Source organism: Haemorhous mexicanus, chromosome 5 (assembly GCF_027477595.1).
Source record: "Haemorhous mexicanus isolate bHaeMex1 chromosome 5, bHaeMex1.pri, whole genome shotgun sequence".
Taxonomy (NCBI): Eukaryota; Metazoa; Chordata; class Aves; order Passeriformes; family Fringillidae; genus Haemorhous; species Haemorhous mexicanus.
The window spans coordinates 65,970,484-65,988,661 of NC_082345.1; the positions used below are offsets into that span (position 1 = coordinate 65,970,484).

Below are 18,178 nucleotides of genomic sequence, written 5' to 3' on the forward strand. Positions count from 1 at the left end.
TCAAGATATGTGTACATAAAACTGTAGGATGCAGCTTTCAAAATTCAGGAAAGCACCATGTCCAGGATGTTTCTACAGCCAAAAAATCACTGACTGACCTCAGGGTTTTTTTTTCCCCTCCCTAGCTGGGAAAACAAAATCAGTAAATAAATCAGTTACCCTTCTTTTCATACAGATCAAACGCATGGTCTTGCTTCTTTCTCACACCATTTGTCAAGCTGTTGAAGGATAACCAATGGCACCGTTTTGTAACTCTGTCATAAGCAAAGGCCCTGCAAAGAAAATCTGGATGAGAAAAAAAATCTCTGTGTGGTTTATAATAATGACACATGGCCTGCCAAGGAGCATGCAATGACATCAGATTTATTTTTACTGGGAAAGTCAGAGAAACAGTCCAAATTACTATTTAAACCCACAACTGTGCTGACAAGAGCAAAGAAACAAAGAAATTAAATTGATGTGGTCATTACATTAAATACCAGTTTGGTTGTTCACACTAATCTAAGAGTTTCCTTGTCATTAAAGATCTTTATTTTAAAACTTAGATAAATGTGACTGAGACAGCATTTGTGTCCTCAGTTATGTTGCTCCCCGGGAAAAAAAAGAAAAAACAACTGTGAAGACTCAAACATCATCTTTGCTAGCCTTACAATATGCCTTTGATATAGTTAAGTATCTCACACTGATGGATTGAGGAAAATTCAAGCACAAGGAATCTGTTTCTTTCCTAAAACAAAAGAGCTGTTTAAAAACAAGATTATTTTAATTATATTTTTATTAATAAAATAAACTGTGATGGTGTACCTAGAATTTTTCCTTGCTCACTTTTGTCTTCATTTTTTTTTCTCTTATTTTTAACTGCTTTCTAGGAGTGAGTACAATGTGCACTGAATTGACTGGATATGGGGGACAGCAAGAAAGACAAACAAAGCCAGAGAGTAAAAACACTTTCTTTCAATACTTGAAATGAAAAATGCAGACTGTTTTCTCCTATAGCAGTTTTGAAAGGATAGTTTTTAACTATAGGTAAAATATTTTAAAGGATTTTAAAACCACAATTGACCGCCTTGGAAGGGGTAACTTTTTTCTTTAATTTTTCATTTGAACCAAATAACAAATAACTGACATTTTTTCCTCTACCAAAAAATCTACATTTTTGTCACTCATCCCATACCTTCTGAGATATTTCAGTCTGATCTGAGAAGGCATTTTAACACTACTTGATAATATCACTCAGATTTCTTACACTTCATCCATACTTCGGCTATGCCATATTCTTCAGCATTGTGTCCTTCAACAAAAAGTTCCTTGCTCTTTATTTAATTCACCATACAAGATTTCTGCGTGAGATCTTGCTGGCTTCAGTTAAAAATGCTACAAGATCCTATCCAATCTCCCCAGTCTTCTCTCTTTCAAACATCTTCTTCATTATCGTTTCCATCACCAAACAGATTTTTCATCCAACTGCTCTCTCTACTCTGTTGACTCCAAATGTTTCCAACCTGCTAACCTTCATCCCTCTGCCCTTGTGCAGCCTTCTGTTCTCTTCTGGCTGATTCTCAAATTTTAGCATATCCAAGTGCCTCTAACTCCATCACTCACAAAAATATCCTTGACCTTTCCTGCCTTTCCAATTACATTCTCGTTTCTGCTCCTCCCTCCTAAAGTGGGAATGCAGAACACACTGTTTACAAACTATTCTTTCAGTTTTTGCCTTTCAGTTGCCTTTTGGTTTCTTTCCAGTTTGGCTTCAACCAGTTCTGCACATAAAAGTTTGTAACAATCTTTTCTTGGACCCAAATCTGGAGGGTTTTTATACCTCCAAAGTCAACATATTTCAGCAAATTCTTGGACTTTCTTTTACTGATACTGCCGAACACAACAATTTTTTTTTTGGTTTCTCCTTGTACTGAGGTAGTCTGTAGATTTTCTTGCAGGTGCTGAAATTTTGTGGTCTATACTGAAATCTCTTCCTGGGTAAATACAGACACTCTGAGCAGATAACAAAGGATAAGACAGTGACAACTTTGCAGGTAAGGAATGGACACACCTGCAAAAGTCACCTGTATAGTAAATAAAAGAGTAATTATTGATTTTTTTTTTTTCATCCATAGGAATTGTTTTGAGAAAAACTCCAAGGATGATGTAGAAAAACAGAGGGAGTAATGGATTGCTAAGGGTGGTAAAATAAAGGAATAGAATAGTTTAGCAGCAGCAGCAGCAGCAGCTTAATAAAATTGATAGGGAAGGCAGAAAAAGGCTCAGAGATTTATGAAGTCAAAAACACAGTGTAAGTGAATCTCAGGAGTTCTTGATGGAGAATTTCAGGAATAATGTTATGAAAAAGAAACAAGTCTAGATCCTTATCTAGGATCTAGTAACTCAGCTGGAAATGAACAATATCTGTGCAAGCATGACAGCAAAGGGAATAGAAGAAGTATCTGTTCTCAAAAGTTACATATATTAGCTTCACCAAAAAAGTGTTAAGAGTTAAAACCATTAGGATTAATGATTAAACAATAAAATACTCAAAATTTACTTTCATGTGACACAGAAAGTTATAATGAAGAAATAGAAAGTCATCTCAATTTCTCCCCTGCCTCCAGCAAATAAGGAGTACCTGACCCTTTACAAGTCTGTAGCACCTGAAATCTGCTACTTTTACCACTTTCTGGCAAAAAAGAAACCTAACACTGTTCCTGCTTGTGACTGTCACAGTGCACAGGCACAGATGTTGTTGCTCACAGTCCTACGGTCACAATTATGTTACAAAGAAATTCCATTTTTAACTCTTACATAAAGGTTATATACAGAAAATAAAATATCAATGCTGTGACCAAAGTGATGGAGAACTGCTGCATAGATGTGGAGCATAAGAATCAAGCCACGAAAATAAACATAGGAAATTTCAAGTCTCATATTTCAAGCATTTAAAATGTCATTTTGTGTTACTTCTTATTTTAGAAAACTCCCACAGCAGGCAGGAAGCAAATTGGTCTTCATTTAAGTTGGCAACAAATTTCACCTTGTAATAACCATGTAGTGGTATGAAGTTAAAGACTGGGATCCTAGGAATAAAAGGCAAACATTAGTAAACACTGGATCCTTTAAAAGAGAACACATGTAAAATGTGTGTTTACAGTAGCATCAAAGAACAGTTCACACTACAAAAGGATCCATATGGGGCCAAAAGGGAAACCACAAGAATGTTCTGAGATCCCTGCAAAGAAAATCCCATGCACTGTGTGCATAATGGTAGCACAGGCAAGACCTCATCACCTACACCTCTACTGTGAAAGCAGGTTTTTAGCACCTTCCCTGCTAAAAGCCCACCAGGGAAAACAAGAATTCAGAGAGTAAGTAATCAGGATCTGGAATTCTTCTCCAGATTCAGTGCAACGTAATTGCATGACAGATTGCCATTCTGTTATCTGTGAGCAGGGCTTTTCCAAGCTCTACTCTCAAAGTCCCTCATGTCTCCTTTATGTTGTTGCATTGATTCATTAAAGGAGCAACTGCTCCCTAAGATATCCATCAGACACTGAGAAAAAAAAAACACAAAAAACCAGCTACAAAACATGAAAACATTTTAAAAATTCAGAGAGACTCTAAATTAATTTTATTACAAAAGATACTAGACACATATATTAACTTGCTTTTTATTTTCAGAACACAAAAGATAGCATCTGGAGCAACTACAAGTGCTTTGAGACAGTTTTACCAAACTGATGCTAGAATATAAGATTGTTGTTTTCTTGGAGTTATTAAGAATTTGTTTTATGTTGTGATACTTAATTTTGCCACACTCCTTGCTGCTGCTCATCAGAACTCAAGGATGTCTTGCTGTATTGAAAACAGCCTGATCCTTTTGGCAATGAAATCAGTGGAAGCCCTGCTGATAGGGAAAGGCGTGGCTTGTACCAGGTGAAAAGTATCAGTGCCTGGAAAATATTTTCTATCTGAAAAAAGTTAACTCTACTCATTATTTACACATATAAATAGAGAATGATACAAATGAGAACTTGCAACAATGGAATTAAAGGCTTACAGAAGAATTTAATCACAGTTTAGAACCTTTTCTCCCAAGGAAGAATATTTGTTGCCACATTTCATCCAGCTTCCATTTGTACCAATTGTCAAAACCGTTTTATGTTTCAAGTTCAGGCTCACATTTAGGCCAGTACTCACCAGTACAGAAGTCATCCACTCTCTCCAAGATCCTCTGCAATGCCTTTCATTGATTGCTAAAGGTCTAGACTAAGAGAGGCCAGGGGGATCATGTAAGTCGAATACGTCAGATAAATGATAGTGATTTGTTCCAAAAAATAGTAGAGACTATGTAGAAGGCAAACAAGTGATCAGCTGCATGCTGTGTTTCTAAGAGACAGCAGATGCTGGAGGATAGCTATCCACAGCCCAGGTTTGATTCCATTGTATCAGATTCGCAGTACTTGCCAGTGAACTTCAGCAGGGCATGTGTCTGTGTTCCATGTGTGAGGATCTCACTGATTTCAGCAGGAGTAATGAGCAAAGAATGACGACAGAAGACAGTCTGAAGTGGTGCTGAAACACTGCAGCTGTGATGTGTGACAATAACCATTTTATAAGAGACAAAAATCTCAGAAATGTTCACCTAATACTACATTGCAGCCCAAGTCATCAGCATCTTAACATGAGTACATTTTGTCAGCTATGTTATGGAGAAGATTACAGATTGGACAAGCTAAGAAGACAGACAACTCAGATAAAGCCTCAGACTGAAACTCTCTGGACAGGTAGAGCAAGGTCACTGAAATCAAAAACACAATCTTTAGGTTGTTCTTGGTACAAGCTACCATCGATGACAGAGACCTTTGATCAAAGACTGTTATACCTGTTTCCTTAGGGAAAAAAAACCCAAACCAAAAAGATACATAACTTACTTGCAAGTGAAGGAAAGGCCCTTGTTCCTACTGCATCTCTTTGCACATTGCTCTGTGGTATTTAACAGCTTCGTTTTTACTTCCAGTGTCTTGTTTACTTTAATGAGCATCAACTCTCCTGTTTTTTTGAAGTCATGAAGAGGATTTCTCTTTTTGCCTTTGCCCTCTAAAAAAAGAAGTGAAGAATATGAAGAAAAAAACCACAACAAAATAAAATATTCTTCAGAAGAATGCTGAGATTAAGGATGGCATTAGATACGGATAACTTTTTCTAGGAATTATAACATCTCCAGAAACTAAAGCTTAGATAATCTCACAAAAATAGGGTATAAGCATATACTCAAGAAGAATTGATTATTTTAGACAATTAATTCCATTTTTAAAACCAAAATAGTAGGAAATGTAGCAAAACCAGTTTCAAATAAGATGTGCATAATGCTGTAAAAAGGTAAAAGGAAAAGTTCTCATCCTTTGTTAATTTTTTTCAGAACCTGCAAAATATGCCTAATAATTATCTGAGATCTTGTAAATATTTCCATGAAAAGCTCAAGTAAAAAATAACATCACTTGCTGAATGCAAAAAAGCAGTTCTAAAAACAATACACTTATCACAAATTGTGAAAGAAATGGATTCTGGAAGTGACACAAAGTAATCATCTCACTGCTCCAGTGAAGTCTCAGTGTGAGCGTTGTGCCCAGTCTAAGTGAGACTGAACTAGAGTTTTTAGCCCACAGAAAAGATTATAAGGTCAAACAGAGGCCATAGCATAGTATGCAGTGTTCCAAAGATTCCTGCAAAAATGAACACAATGATCTTGTTTCCATGTCTCTATTGAAAAGTCCAGAGGAAGAGGTATCAAATGAAGGGAGGAAGATTGGCTAAAGATGTTTGGCTAAAGTGCAAGTGGAAAAGTCTTTGATATCTGCAAGAAAATTACAGAATTTTCCCAATATTTATTTTTATTTTCGCTTTGCATTCCATGAAAACCAGTCTACCATTTCTGCTTTGCATTCCATGAAAACCAGTCTATTCCATTGTCTCTGAAGACAGATGAGTACATCTGGAGACTAACTGTCCCTATTCTGTCAGATGAGCAACAGAGGGAGAATAAATTGCCCTGTGGATCTATTTCTCCTATTTCACTCAGTGATCCCAGATGATCTTTTTGGATTAGATGGCTTATCCACATAAGGTCAGGTGAATAAATTCCTCCTTAGTTTACAGATAATAGTATTTTCCGTAACTTCTTTCCATGTAACTGTATTTACAGCTGTCCTTTCATTTTTCTCCACAGACTCTGCAACAATAATAGAACACAAATGCTCAGGTTCAATTTATTAAATTTTGCCAGAGGTTTTCCAATAGATAAAACCTCAGCCTAGTGCTCTGAATAGATCCTCAGGCACATGCAGAGTGCACTTAGGCCAGTAAAGTTTTGCTTGGTGCACTCTGCAGAAGCCCAGAATAACTGTAAATTACAATAGCTGAGGCTCTGGAGGAGTTACTCCCAGCTCCACGTGCTGGAGACCCAAAGAGAGCTAAGGAGTATCCCCTTTGCAGAGCTTCCATCCTGATCACTGAGTTCACATTTGCACTGGATTCAGCTAAACCACACCTCTCAGTGGTGAGTTATCCCTAAAACATCTAGAAATATCACAAAGACATCTTCATTAGACCTCATCAATCTTCAGCTTTTAAAAAAAGAAGAAAAACAAAGGAGCAGAAAAGCTCTGCAACAACATCCTTATAAAATATTCTTCACCCTATTTTCCTTTCTCTCTTTTTGAACAAATGAAAGTAAACTATGTTGCTCGCCAGCATCAAACAACTCACAATTTTAATCCCAATCACAAAAAAAAAGAAAAAATAATCTATTTACCTTTAAATATAATAATAATAATAATAATATTTATTATTATATGAAAAAGATTTTGATCAAATACTTCAATGCTCATGATTTTGGTGTTGTGTTAGGGACCCCTATAAACTCACTTAAGCATTTTCAGCCTTCTATATGTGCAGTGCACATGCACACCCAAAATGAATCACTGCTTGGAGAAATATTATGGTAATGTTCTCATCCTAAGGATCCTGAACCTCTTACTGAAAACGATTGAAGCTGCTGCTTTTTGTTGTTGTTGTTGTTGTTTTTGTTTTTGTTTTACCTGTGATAGAAACAAAGTGCTCCAAAAATGATGGTAATTACCCCTTAAGTCAATCACAGAAAAACAAATCTTCCATAAAGCTTTTGTGGTGTATTTCTCAATCTATTATCTTACAAGACATACTTGTTAGTTTTATGTTGTCTCAGCCAAGACTTTTATGTCAAATGGTGGTTAAGAATCTGTAGAGAAATATCAAAGTGTTTTCTTTCAGTTCCTGATACTAACATTTCCCATCTACTGATAAGTGTCATTATCTTAATTCCCAAGATAACAGCTTCTTAAACTAACCAGCCAGCATGCAAGAATATGATTTAAACAATCAAGAAATTCTGTTCTGCCTGAAAAATATGGTACAGAGTTCTGCTTCTTCTTTTTGTCCTTCTTTTCCTAGCAGTTGTCCAAAGAGGATTATGGGTTTGATCTTGCATTTAGCAATTCATAACAGCCTGATTTAGTTTAGCTTTCAAACAACAACATTCTATGTCTTGCCTATAATCCAAGAGGCAAAGGGCCAAGTGCATCTGTGGTGTGACTGTTAGAAACATCAGAATAATGCAAAGCACTACTTTAACAATTCTCCCAACAAAACATATAAAAACAATATTCTTTTTGTGTCAAATCAGGTGCCTTTATTAATAAAAAGTTAACTCAGACAGTGTCTAAGGCATGCTCCACCTTTAAGGTTAGTATGCAGTATGCATCCAATGAAACTAATTTGTGATTGCCATTCATTTCAATTTTTCAAACTCTGATTAATCAGGATTTAAGCTTATTTTGTGGGCCATGTCCTCTGATGTTTCCTGTAGTTTCATATCACATTACCAAGGAAGTGTGACATTCCACTTAAATTTGAAAATATTAGCAGCTGATTCAAACACAATGGAATCCAGTCAAATGTGAACCAACATTTTTTTGTTCAACAGAAACAACCACTAACTAAAAATATTTCTTCAGTCAACTTTAAAAAAAAAATCTTAAAAAGGTGAGGATGGTGCCTTTTTCTGTTTCTTAACATGAAGTTGAACCAAAAAGAGAAGAGCTCAGTCAATGCCCAAGGAAATGGGAACTGACACATCTGCTCTAGTAGGATGCAGCATTGGACAAGTGCTCCATAATCTCAAAAGGGGTTTCCAGAGTCTCCGGGCTGGAATTCCCATTTTCATAAAAGACTTTAAAGATTTACTTAAGAAAAGAGGTACCTCACAGGGAAAGACATTTACCTTAGAGCTACAAGAACTCACCTTTCAGTTCCCTCACTAGATTTTCAAATGAGGTTTCTGTACAGTCTTCTCAGACAAGAATCATTGACTGAGACTGCTATAGAGCACCTGGAGGAAAGATTTCCAACAGTACCTTTTCTTGCAGCAGTTCCAGTCCACGTCAAATAATCTCAACAATCAGAGATAAAGAAAACTGACATTCTACAGCATTTTTGTAAGAAAACTCACCAGCCAGTTCCAGTGCCTGTGTTCTAGAACCTGCTTAACTTTTATTTTAATTATCTTAACACAAAACAGAACCATTAACACAGAAAACTGTGAGCAATGGAGGCCACAGTATGCAATACCATAGAAAGACAGCTTCTTGATTAACAAGAGAATCTGGTTTGAATCAGCAAAGGTATTTTTATTTTGATCTCTTTTTCTCTCCAGGTATTCTGTAATCACTGGGCTGATAGAAAAATGACAGCAGTATAGCTTCTTTTTCCCTTCTGGCCTGGTGTCCCACACCAAAAAAGGGCTTTGGGCTCCCAAACCACCATATCACTCAGTTCTGTAACTACTTGATTATGTTCTGTATCTCAAATTACAACTTACAACTTGCAGAACAAAATTGGTCTGATACTGAGCTATATGAGAGTATAGAAATTCAGTAGTTTCAGGTTTTTTGAGTTCAAACACCAAAGCAATTCACATTTTACACCCTCAGGTCTTAGTCTGATGACAAAAAATATTTGGTTTTGCATTATCTACTTAGTAGTAAAAAGCCTACTACAGCAAATAAAAGACTGTTTTTGTGGTAATCAAAATCACACACAGGGTTCCATAGGGCCCAAAGACCACCTTTGCTCATTACAATGAGATCAAAACATTACTTGTGTTATCTACAGCAAAACTTTCTAAGGAGATTACTTGCATTTATCTGCTTCATTGGTAATCCCTTTCTCCTTCCTCCACCACTCCAGCTTTTTCTAATAAAGATGTACGTTTTAGGCTGCAAAGTCTTACAGAGCTCAACTGGAGCATACTGGCTGCTTCCCCTGGAAAAATCTCTACTTCTATGGACTTCTTACAGACTCTAGAAAACTTTTATTAAATACCAGTTATGATGCACTCAGCATGTCAGCTTCCAGGGTTTCCAAATTTCCCTCTAGTCTATGCAAAAGTTGGTACTTTTTTGAAGAAACACATCTTGAAGTCTCCTGATAATGTAAAACTTACTCCTTTTGTTTCTTTTTGATTTTGCATCCCACTTTGTTATACAGAACAAAACCATCCAAACTTAACAACAGGTTTTCCAAATGGGAAGATAAATAAATATAAATTAAATGCTTATGTTTTAATTGAGATTCTTAAAAAAAACTTGGTTCTTTGTGATTGAGTTTTATTCCCCTTTTCTGTTTGTTTAGACTTACAGAACTTGAGCATTTTAATATTTATTTCTTTTGTTGAGCTAAAGTTTCAACCGTGTGGGGACCTTTTATAACTTCCAGTTTTTTAAGAATATAAACACTCATCTAAAAGCATCACTGTTCTTTGTTTGTCAGATGTCAGAAATAAACTCAATCTATGGGAAAATAAAGATAATTAAGATACCTGAATTCCTTAGACTATCAGATGCTGTCAGAGAACTGCAGGAATCAACTGCAGTCCTTCCAAATGGAGAACGAAGTACAAACTAGCATGAGAGGAGGAGAAGTATTTAAAATAGGGAAATTGTCCACAAGCTGTGCAGGAAGCACAGAGAAGCTGATGATTCAAAATATATTCCAGTGAAGAAAAATGATCATATAAAGTGACACAATTATTTCAGAAATAAAAACCAGACATAGGCACTGTTGTTAGTATCAACTGGCATATTAGATCTCTGTTTAATATTGTGCATCACGTTTGTAATGAAATTAAACCACTTGACCTTGAGCAGTTAACAGATAGACTAATTAGAGATTGACTTATTTGTGTTATAATTGATAACCAGGTCAGAATGCTAAAATGAGATTAGTTATGAATTTAACTTTGCAAACACAATCATCACTGCAAGATAAAGAAAACTAGATTTTCCCAATGAGCTAGGAAAAAAAAAAAAGAGAGGAATATCATGTGATTTAAAACTTGGGCACGGGGGTGAGGGAAATCAGAAATCTACCATCATATGAAAGACTTTTAATTAAAAAAAAAAAAAAAAAAAAAAAAAAAAACTTTAAACACACCTGAAATAAATGTAGGAAAGCACAGTTCAATACAGTAGACATCTGAAACATTTTATCAGGGGACACCATACTTGACAAAAAACGCATGGTAACTTATATTCATAATTTCTGAATGGGAAAAAAAAAGTGCAAAGAAAAAATCTGCAAAACAATGAATTATCACAGTGTCAGATATATCAAAGCAGAATGCTTATCTCAATATAAACATTGACAATTTAATAAGAAAATTAACAACAAAGTATGTTGTATGTGCCTAAAACAGAATTTGGCAGAACTTGTGTAACAAGAAAAAATCAGTAAGTGGGGTCTGACAAAAAGCAACAGTTCTCATCATATATGGCTTGAAACCAGTATGCAAATACTGTGAGGTGTTTACCTTGTCTATACAATATGATAGAAAGGATAGTTTTAATTATATTCAATAAAGTATTTCCAAGACAATGCTTCCTAAAGGATATAAAACATCAAGGCTAAACTGTATGTGTTCCTCAGTATGATAGCATAAATATACTGGTTTCATCAAGAAAAAAAGAAAAAACAAACAAACCAAATCTTCACCAGATGGTGACAGTAGATGTTACTAAATGCTTTTGGATACAACATGCCTAAGTTAACAGTGTGGTCACAGAAATAAAAGAAAAGATGGTGAAGATGAATGTTGATCCTAACATCATTAATCGGGTCATCACAGTATTGTAATCTGTGTGAACCATTTGAAAGCACTTTTTCAATAAATACACTGAGGGCAATTTTGTCTCAAATCAAGTCATAACAGAGTCACTCTGACAAAAAGAATTAGTGCCCAACACTTTTAACTTACTTTCATTTACTTTGACTTCTCCTTCTGCCTGTTTCAGTATCAGAAATATCCAGATTCCTGGCTAGAATGCAAAAAGTGAACACCTTTTCCAAATGACTTCTTGTTTGGGGGGAAAAGAAAAAGAAAAAAAAAGGAAGAAAGGCAGACCAACATAATGAGAAACTGGAACAATAACAATCTGAGTTGTGCCCAAGAAAACAACTTTGTAGATTGGATAAACTTAAAATGTCAGATTAAGTTTAATGCGGTTATTTATGTAAGACAATAATTTGGCGTAAAAGAAGTTTACCAACCATACCCAGAAAATCTGCTGTCAGCTGTATAGATGGAAAGTCACCAAAATAAAAGCAGCTGTCCAAGGAGGCATCTCTAGCTTGTCAAAACTAAACAGTTTCTCAGAAGTACCTGGAGGATGATGTGAATATTTTAACTTCTGACATTTATTTTCTTGGCACAAGAGCCTTATGGGGAAAAAAATCTCATGATTTTTAGAAAGTAGTTTGAAATATATATAACTATCCATACAATATCTATATATAATAGATAATGATTTCCGTATTTCTACATTGGCTCTCAGTCTAGTTGAGCAGATTCAGGAAATGCAAAAAGATAATTCTTTTTGGCTTTATGTTACCACTCACACCACACACCCACACCCCCTTATTAGCAACTGCAAAGACTGCCATGTAACTGGGAACCCAACTTCATGTTTGTGCTAAGTCCTGCCTTTGGGATTCACTCCTATGGTCAGCATGAAAACTCAAAGAGCTAAGGATAACGCTAACAACTGACAGTATGTTCTAAAATTGGATGGTAGTGCAAATGGACAGATCTTTTCCTTCCAAGAAAAGGTTATCTGCTCAGCAGGATGCTGGGACCCACTGGCAGAAACAAATGTGCAGCAGTTTGTACTCTGACTTACTGTATCTAACCTCTGGCTAAATGACTGAGAGGATTTTCCCTTGTAAGATTTGTCCTCTTACACATTGTGCACAAGTATTAAATACCCACCACTTTTCATTGCATTCCACAATCTTTACAAGCACCTTTGAGGCACCCAGCATGTTGTGCCCTTCCTTTGTGATGGTGTCCCTGCCAACCGGAATTCCAGGCATGCAGCAAGGGGCAAGGAGAAAAGCACAAGTAGACAGGGCAGGGATTGGGCAAAAGAAAGAATGACAGATGGCTGAGGGCAGCAAAATAGCCCCTGTGAGGAGTGATGAGAGCCTTGCTTCATGTTGTATACATAAAAATAGTGCTGCTGGCCAAGGCAAGAGAGTCATAGGAAAAGCTGGAGCTGAGGGGGGACAGAGGGAGCAGCCAGTCCCCAGCTGGGCCAGCAGCACCGAGGACTGCCAGGCACGGCTGGGCTCATCAGACAGCACATGGGTGGAGGCCCACAAGCCACTGAAAACTACAGCTAGGTTTTGCCAACACGTTTGACTAATCTGAAGCACATTCCCAGCTCTGCTTCACCAGAGTGCTCTTTGCATGTAGGTACTAAGTGCTTTCGAGAACAGCTCTAAACCCTCAAAGCACTGCCACAAAAACTGACAGGAGAAGATGGGGTAACAGTGAGGATGTCCTCACCCCTTCTTCCCAGGTTTTTTAGCTGCCATACTTTCCCCACAGCAAGGTTCTAATGTTGCTTGCATTTTGGCAGTTTTCCTACTTGCTTCCCAAGTAAGCATGGAGAACAATCCTTTCTCACCTCCATGATCAATCCATTCTCACCTCTGTGTTGCCTTCCAGCCTCTGCCATTCCACCCCATCTTAATGCTGATGGGGAGAAAGTGAAATTCCAACACTCATCCAGTACAAGTAATTGTAAAACATTCAGGGCAATGTCTTTTTTCTCCAAATCATGCTTTTACTCAAAAAGAGGCCCAGTTATCCTGGTTTTAAACATCCTTGGAAAAGTCTGAAATGCTTAAGTGGCAAACTAATGTTCTGCATAAAGATCCAAAAGGGAGATATTCTGCTCTCTGAGGGAGACTGAACATTTCCCTTCCAACCCTGGCCTCAGTTGAAGTATTACAATAATGACAGATGAGCTCCTCCAATAAGAGGCTTTCCTTTCCTTGACTTCAGTGGTCAATTTTCCAGTTTTACGCAACATTTTAATCTCATGTCTTTCAACTCTATATTCTCCTGCTATGTTGCTTATGAAAATGGCATTAATAGAAACAGAAAATCTGTTAAGCAGGGTAAGTGCTGTATTACATGTGAGAGCAAAACAAGCAGCCCCTGGCACTGAGTACCAAAAGGATTCCATTAAACAGAAGGAATACACTCTTCCAACTGGCACAGTTTCATTTCACTTTGTTGACAGTATATAGTATAATGATTATCTACAGCTGGGATAGGAAAGTATAAATCACATTAATTTTTAAAAATATACTTAGCTATGCAGACCACAGGAATACACAACATTCAAAAATTGATTATGGCTATGGGATTTGATTTTTTTTTCTTTAAGTGATAATATATATAGGAACTAAGAGCAACTCCCACATCTTCATTAGCAACTTCTTCAGATCATCCAAACTACAGAATGTGCTTTAAATAAATTTGAATAAACACACTTGGCTGACAGTCTTCTCACAGAAAAATGTATCTTTAATTTAAATAAATCTTCAACATTCACTCTTTTCCAACATGCCAATCTACTTGTTGCTTTGATTAAAGAGTCATTTTTAGTTTCACTAGATGAACATTATTAAAGAGATTCTTCCCAAGAATACTGAATAATAAGAATATTTGATCAAGAAAGAAAACTCCTTGATAAAGTTATTATCTACAGATTAATGTCTTTGTGTAAGTGACAGAGACTTACAGGATATTGATAATGACTAGGCAAGCAGTCTATAGGAACCACGCACATTTATCTTTCATCAATCTCAGTCTTATCTTTTATATATTAAAAAAGAACTCAGAAAGTGATAGCGTAGACAGCTTGCTGACATTTAAATTTCTTGTGTTTTCTTCACCCTCCTTTTTCTTTACCCCTTAATATAACCCAACTGTGTTAGTCAGCAATTTCTGTTACACAGGACATTGTCTTTGCACAGAATTTAGGGCATGGGATTACAAACCCAGAATATTTGTTCACAGAAGAAACTAAATTCACCATTATGTACATTTGAAATCAGATTTGACAGAACAGCACTAGAAGTATGGACGTGCATTGGCAAAAGACTTCTCATGTTTTAATTCCGTTTTCATAATTTAGCTTGTTTTTCATATCTGAAAATAATCCTATGTAGGCAAATCCTAATCTTTCTTTAAAAAATCCCAGTAAAAAGGATCCAACATCCCAAACAAAGACAGCATATATATTTACAAAGCAATCATTTACAGAAATGCTCCAGAAATTTGTACTTTCATAAAGAAGTAACACAACTTTCCCTTGCCTACAGTGTAAATATACAGACACTTCTTTTGAAGTTCATGAATTTTCAAAAACAAGGTAAGCAAAATGGCAGCATGTGCTAAGAGTCCTCTTCCTTGCCAATAAGGCAAACAACAGGATTAATTAATATTAAGGAAGATGGGGGAGGAAAATTAAGAAAGGCAGGTTGTCAAGAAACTGTCACCATGAGAGCTGGTCAGAAAACAAGTCCTACTCCAAAAAACTCTGAAGTTTTGGAAATCTAATTTTTCCCCTCATCCAGGTGAACCATTCACCCCCAAACTGGAGAGCCCATTGGTTAAGGCACAACCCTATTCATCAGCCCAGTACTGATGCATGCAGCACAGAAGGTGTCTCTCAGTCTCCCTCTCAAAGTATTAAGCAGATCCAACATTCACTGAAGTTGGTAAACTACAGATCAGCACTAAGAGCTGACAGTCAGGGACAACAAGGACTTTCTCTCACTCAAGAAAAGCACCCTGATTTACCAGGAGAGCAAAGCATGACCTAACATTATGACCTTGGCTATATAGTTGAGTACCTTTGGCCCATGGAATAAAGTAAGTGTGTGTGTGTGTGTGTGTGTGTGTGTGTGTGTGTGTGTGTAACTGTCTGCAGTGTTTATTTTGCTTTTTTTTTTTCCTAACTAGCCCATCAGTTGATGAGCTTCTGTCATAGGTGAGGGTTTCTCAACAGCAGGTTACCACTGTTGCAAATTACAAGCTATTGGCAATGTCTCCTGCTGCATACTTCTCTGCTATTTGATTTGAGGGAAACAAACCAAGGAAAGTTTCTCTTTAACAGGAATTATTTTTGTGAAAAGTTTTGATGTGTCAGCATTTTCCAGTAAAAGAAATCCAAAACATTTTCTCAGAAAATTCCTAACCAGCTCATATCATCACTTTTCAGAGAAGCTGAACATCCAAAAAATGGAAATTCCAATGTACATGGAAAAGGAGTTCAGAAAAGTACAGTATCATAGTGTCTGTATCTCTGTGTCACCTGCTAAAGAATGCCTGTAAAAACAATATCCTCAGTGAGCAGACTGAGCACAAAAGCTGTAATGAGATTGTTCAGCATCCTACAGAACCATACTCTTCCTTGCAGGGGGAAAACAACAGGTTTTACTGCACGTGATGCTGCCAGTCTGTTTTTGACTTGCCCACTCAGATCACAAAACATTCCACTTTGAAATTCCATTTCAAAGAATTTATTTTTTAACTAGAAAGCAGTTTTGTCTTGGAAGCCATCAGCATCCCTTGCCATACTGTGCCCGACGCCCTCAGATATTGCCCCAGAACCCAGCTGCCACAGTTCCCTGCCCTTGCTTTGCCTGCTCCTGGCAGATTCTTTCCCTGAATTGTGCCTGTCCTTTGTTTCTGTCTGTGCAAAGGTCTGACCCTAACAATGTTGCCGGAAGGAAGGAAAGGTTTGTAGAAACCTTTACAAACTTTTTTCCTTAAACGTCTTCCCAGAGGGCCAATAGAAAGCACAGAGTTGGCTCTTCAGATAACCAGTCCAGTGGGGGACACTTCAGGAAAGAAATTCAGCTAAAGAGCATCCAGCACTTGATTACTTATTGTTCGTCCCTTGCCCCCCCTCCATCTCCCGGATTTCAGCGGGAACATCTAATGAAATTACAAGTATTCCAGTCTGGAAATAGCACGCTCACGCTGCTGAACTTCAGCAAGGACATTCCCGTTCAGCAATGCACTATCCCGTGCTTTGGGTATTCCTTGTCAACTTCTGTTATTTAACATTCATTCTACCACTGGAAATTAGGGATACGCGGTCGCGTCCTGATAACGCCCGGGAGCACCTCTGGGCAATGATGCGATTTTCCTTCCCCTCTCTCCCGCCTTCCAGCTCTCCAGCCCTGAGCGAGCCCCGCGCACCACTCCCGCACGGTGCAGGCGCTGGGAGCGGCGGCCCCTCCGCAGCCCCCGGGCCGGGACCCGCCTCCCTCAGGGCTGCGCGCCCGGAGCGCGGCTCGTCCGGCCGGCTCCGCTCGGCTCCGCGGAGCTGCCAACCCGCCTGGACACGCAGGGTGAGGCGCTGCCAGCCCCACCTGCGGCCTCAGACCTGCGGGCTCGGACCTGCGACCTGCGGCAGCGCCCAGCGCGCCGCCCCAGCGCCCTCCCTGCCGCGGCGGGGCGGGGGAGAGGGGCCGTGCTGAGGCTGAGAGCGGACGGGGGTCGCTAGCGGAGTGATAGAAGAACTGACCTGCCGCGGGGATGGCGGTGGGCAGCAGCAGCAGCTGGTGGAGCAGCAAGGCTGGCAGGAGGTGGGTGGCCCGCATGGTGCTGGCGGCCCCCCCGGCGGCTGGCGGGGAGGAGAAGAGGAGATGGCTCCTCGGAGGGACCCCGTGCACCGCCGGTCACTCGAGGAGGCAGAGTGAGCCGAGCTTTTTATTGCGATGATCTAAGTTTGTTGTGTGATTAACTGGAAAGATCTGGGTCTCAACTCCCTCTTACGGTAAGAAACTGTTTAACAACATCCCCTCTCTGCCTCTTCTCCTCCCCTCCTCAGGAGCTGCCTCCCTTCCCTCCCACCCCTCAACCATCCCAGGGAGAGGGCTTCCCCCGCCTCATCCCTCCCTCCCTCCTTCCCCCCCGCCTCTCTCTCCGTCCCTCGGAAGCTCGGGAGGAGCAGCCGGGCCGGGCCGGGTCTCTCAACTCTTGCCCCGGGGCTGCCGGCTCCTGCGGCATGGTTCCCTCCCAGTCCCCATTGCCACCTCACCTGCAGCCAGGACAGACCTCTCCTTCCCCGCAGACATGTCTCTTCACGACGTCCCGCTTTCTTCACTTGCCCCTTGGACTCGTGGCCAGGCAGCGGCTCCATCCATTGCCGTTTCACTGGGATTTTCCCACCACACGGACAATTTCACTGTAAGGAAACACCTTTCCACTGACCTGCCCATGGCCGCCCCCAGCCACCAGCCTTGGCCTTTCCATCGCCCTCTTTGGCCATCTGACAAATGCCACTTCCTCAAAATTGTGGCAGCTCTGGGGAATTTAAAGGTCAAGTATCAGCTGCTGGCATTGCTCCATGGAGACAATCTTCAGTCCAAAGCGATGCCTGACCTTCCTTCTGTTGCAGGCAAAGTCATTGTAATTTTTCTCTTGCACTTCATTTTAACCTCATGGAAGCAATGACATTGGGTTTTGTTTAAAGTCATGAGACCGGCCTTCGTGACATGCAAGTGTTCAAAAATAAACACTTGAGGAAAAGTTTTGCTGTAATTTAAACTGTTCCTTTCTCCCATGCACCCACCTACCATCTACGGCAGGAGTGTGTGACAACAGCGGAAACTGTTTTCCTCCATTTTCCACGAAAAACCAGAGACCCACATGTGGCCCCATGCCATGTGAGTCAGAAAAATGTGTCTCCGTCCCAGCCTTGACTCCTTTGCCCATATTGATGATTAG

At 39.1% G+C, this 18,178-nt stretch overlaps 1 protein-coding gene across 5 annotated transcripts in view; it reads right to left on the reverse strand.

Moving 5' to 3' along the window:
* HGF (hepatocyte growth factor) overlaps positions 1 to 17,800 on the reverse strand; it is a 58,219-nt gene extending 40,419 nt beyond the window's left edge. For 3 of the 5 annotated variants that reach the window (XR_009486627.1, XM_059847444.1, XM_059847443.1), the window contains exons 1-3: positions 16,974 to 17,227; positions 4,923 to 5,088; positions 160 to 272 (exon numbers count right to left, since the gene is read on the reverse strand). Coding sequence is in view for 4 of the 5 variants with exons in the window: in XM_059847444.1 (XP_059703427.1) it covers positions 160 to 272; positions 4,923 to 5,088; positions 16,974 to 17,049 (355 nt within the window). In the remaining variant the exon portion in view is untranslated. Of the gene's footprint in view, positions 1 to 159; positions 273 to 4,922; positions 5,089 to 16,973; positions 17,229 to 17,489 lie in introns of those variants that run through there. The other 2 variants (XM_059847446.1, XM_059847447.1) reach the window with 2 other exon arrangements.
* Positions 17,801 to 18,178: the final 378 nt, after the last annotated feature.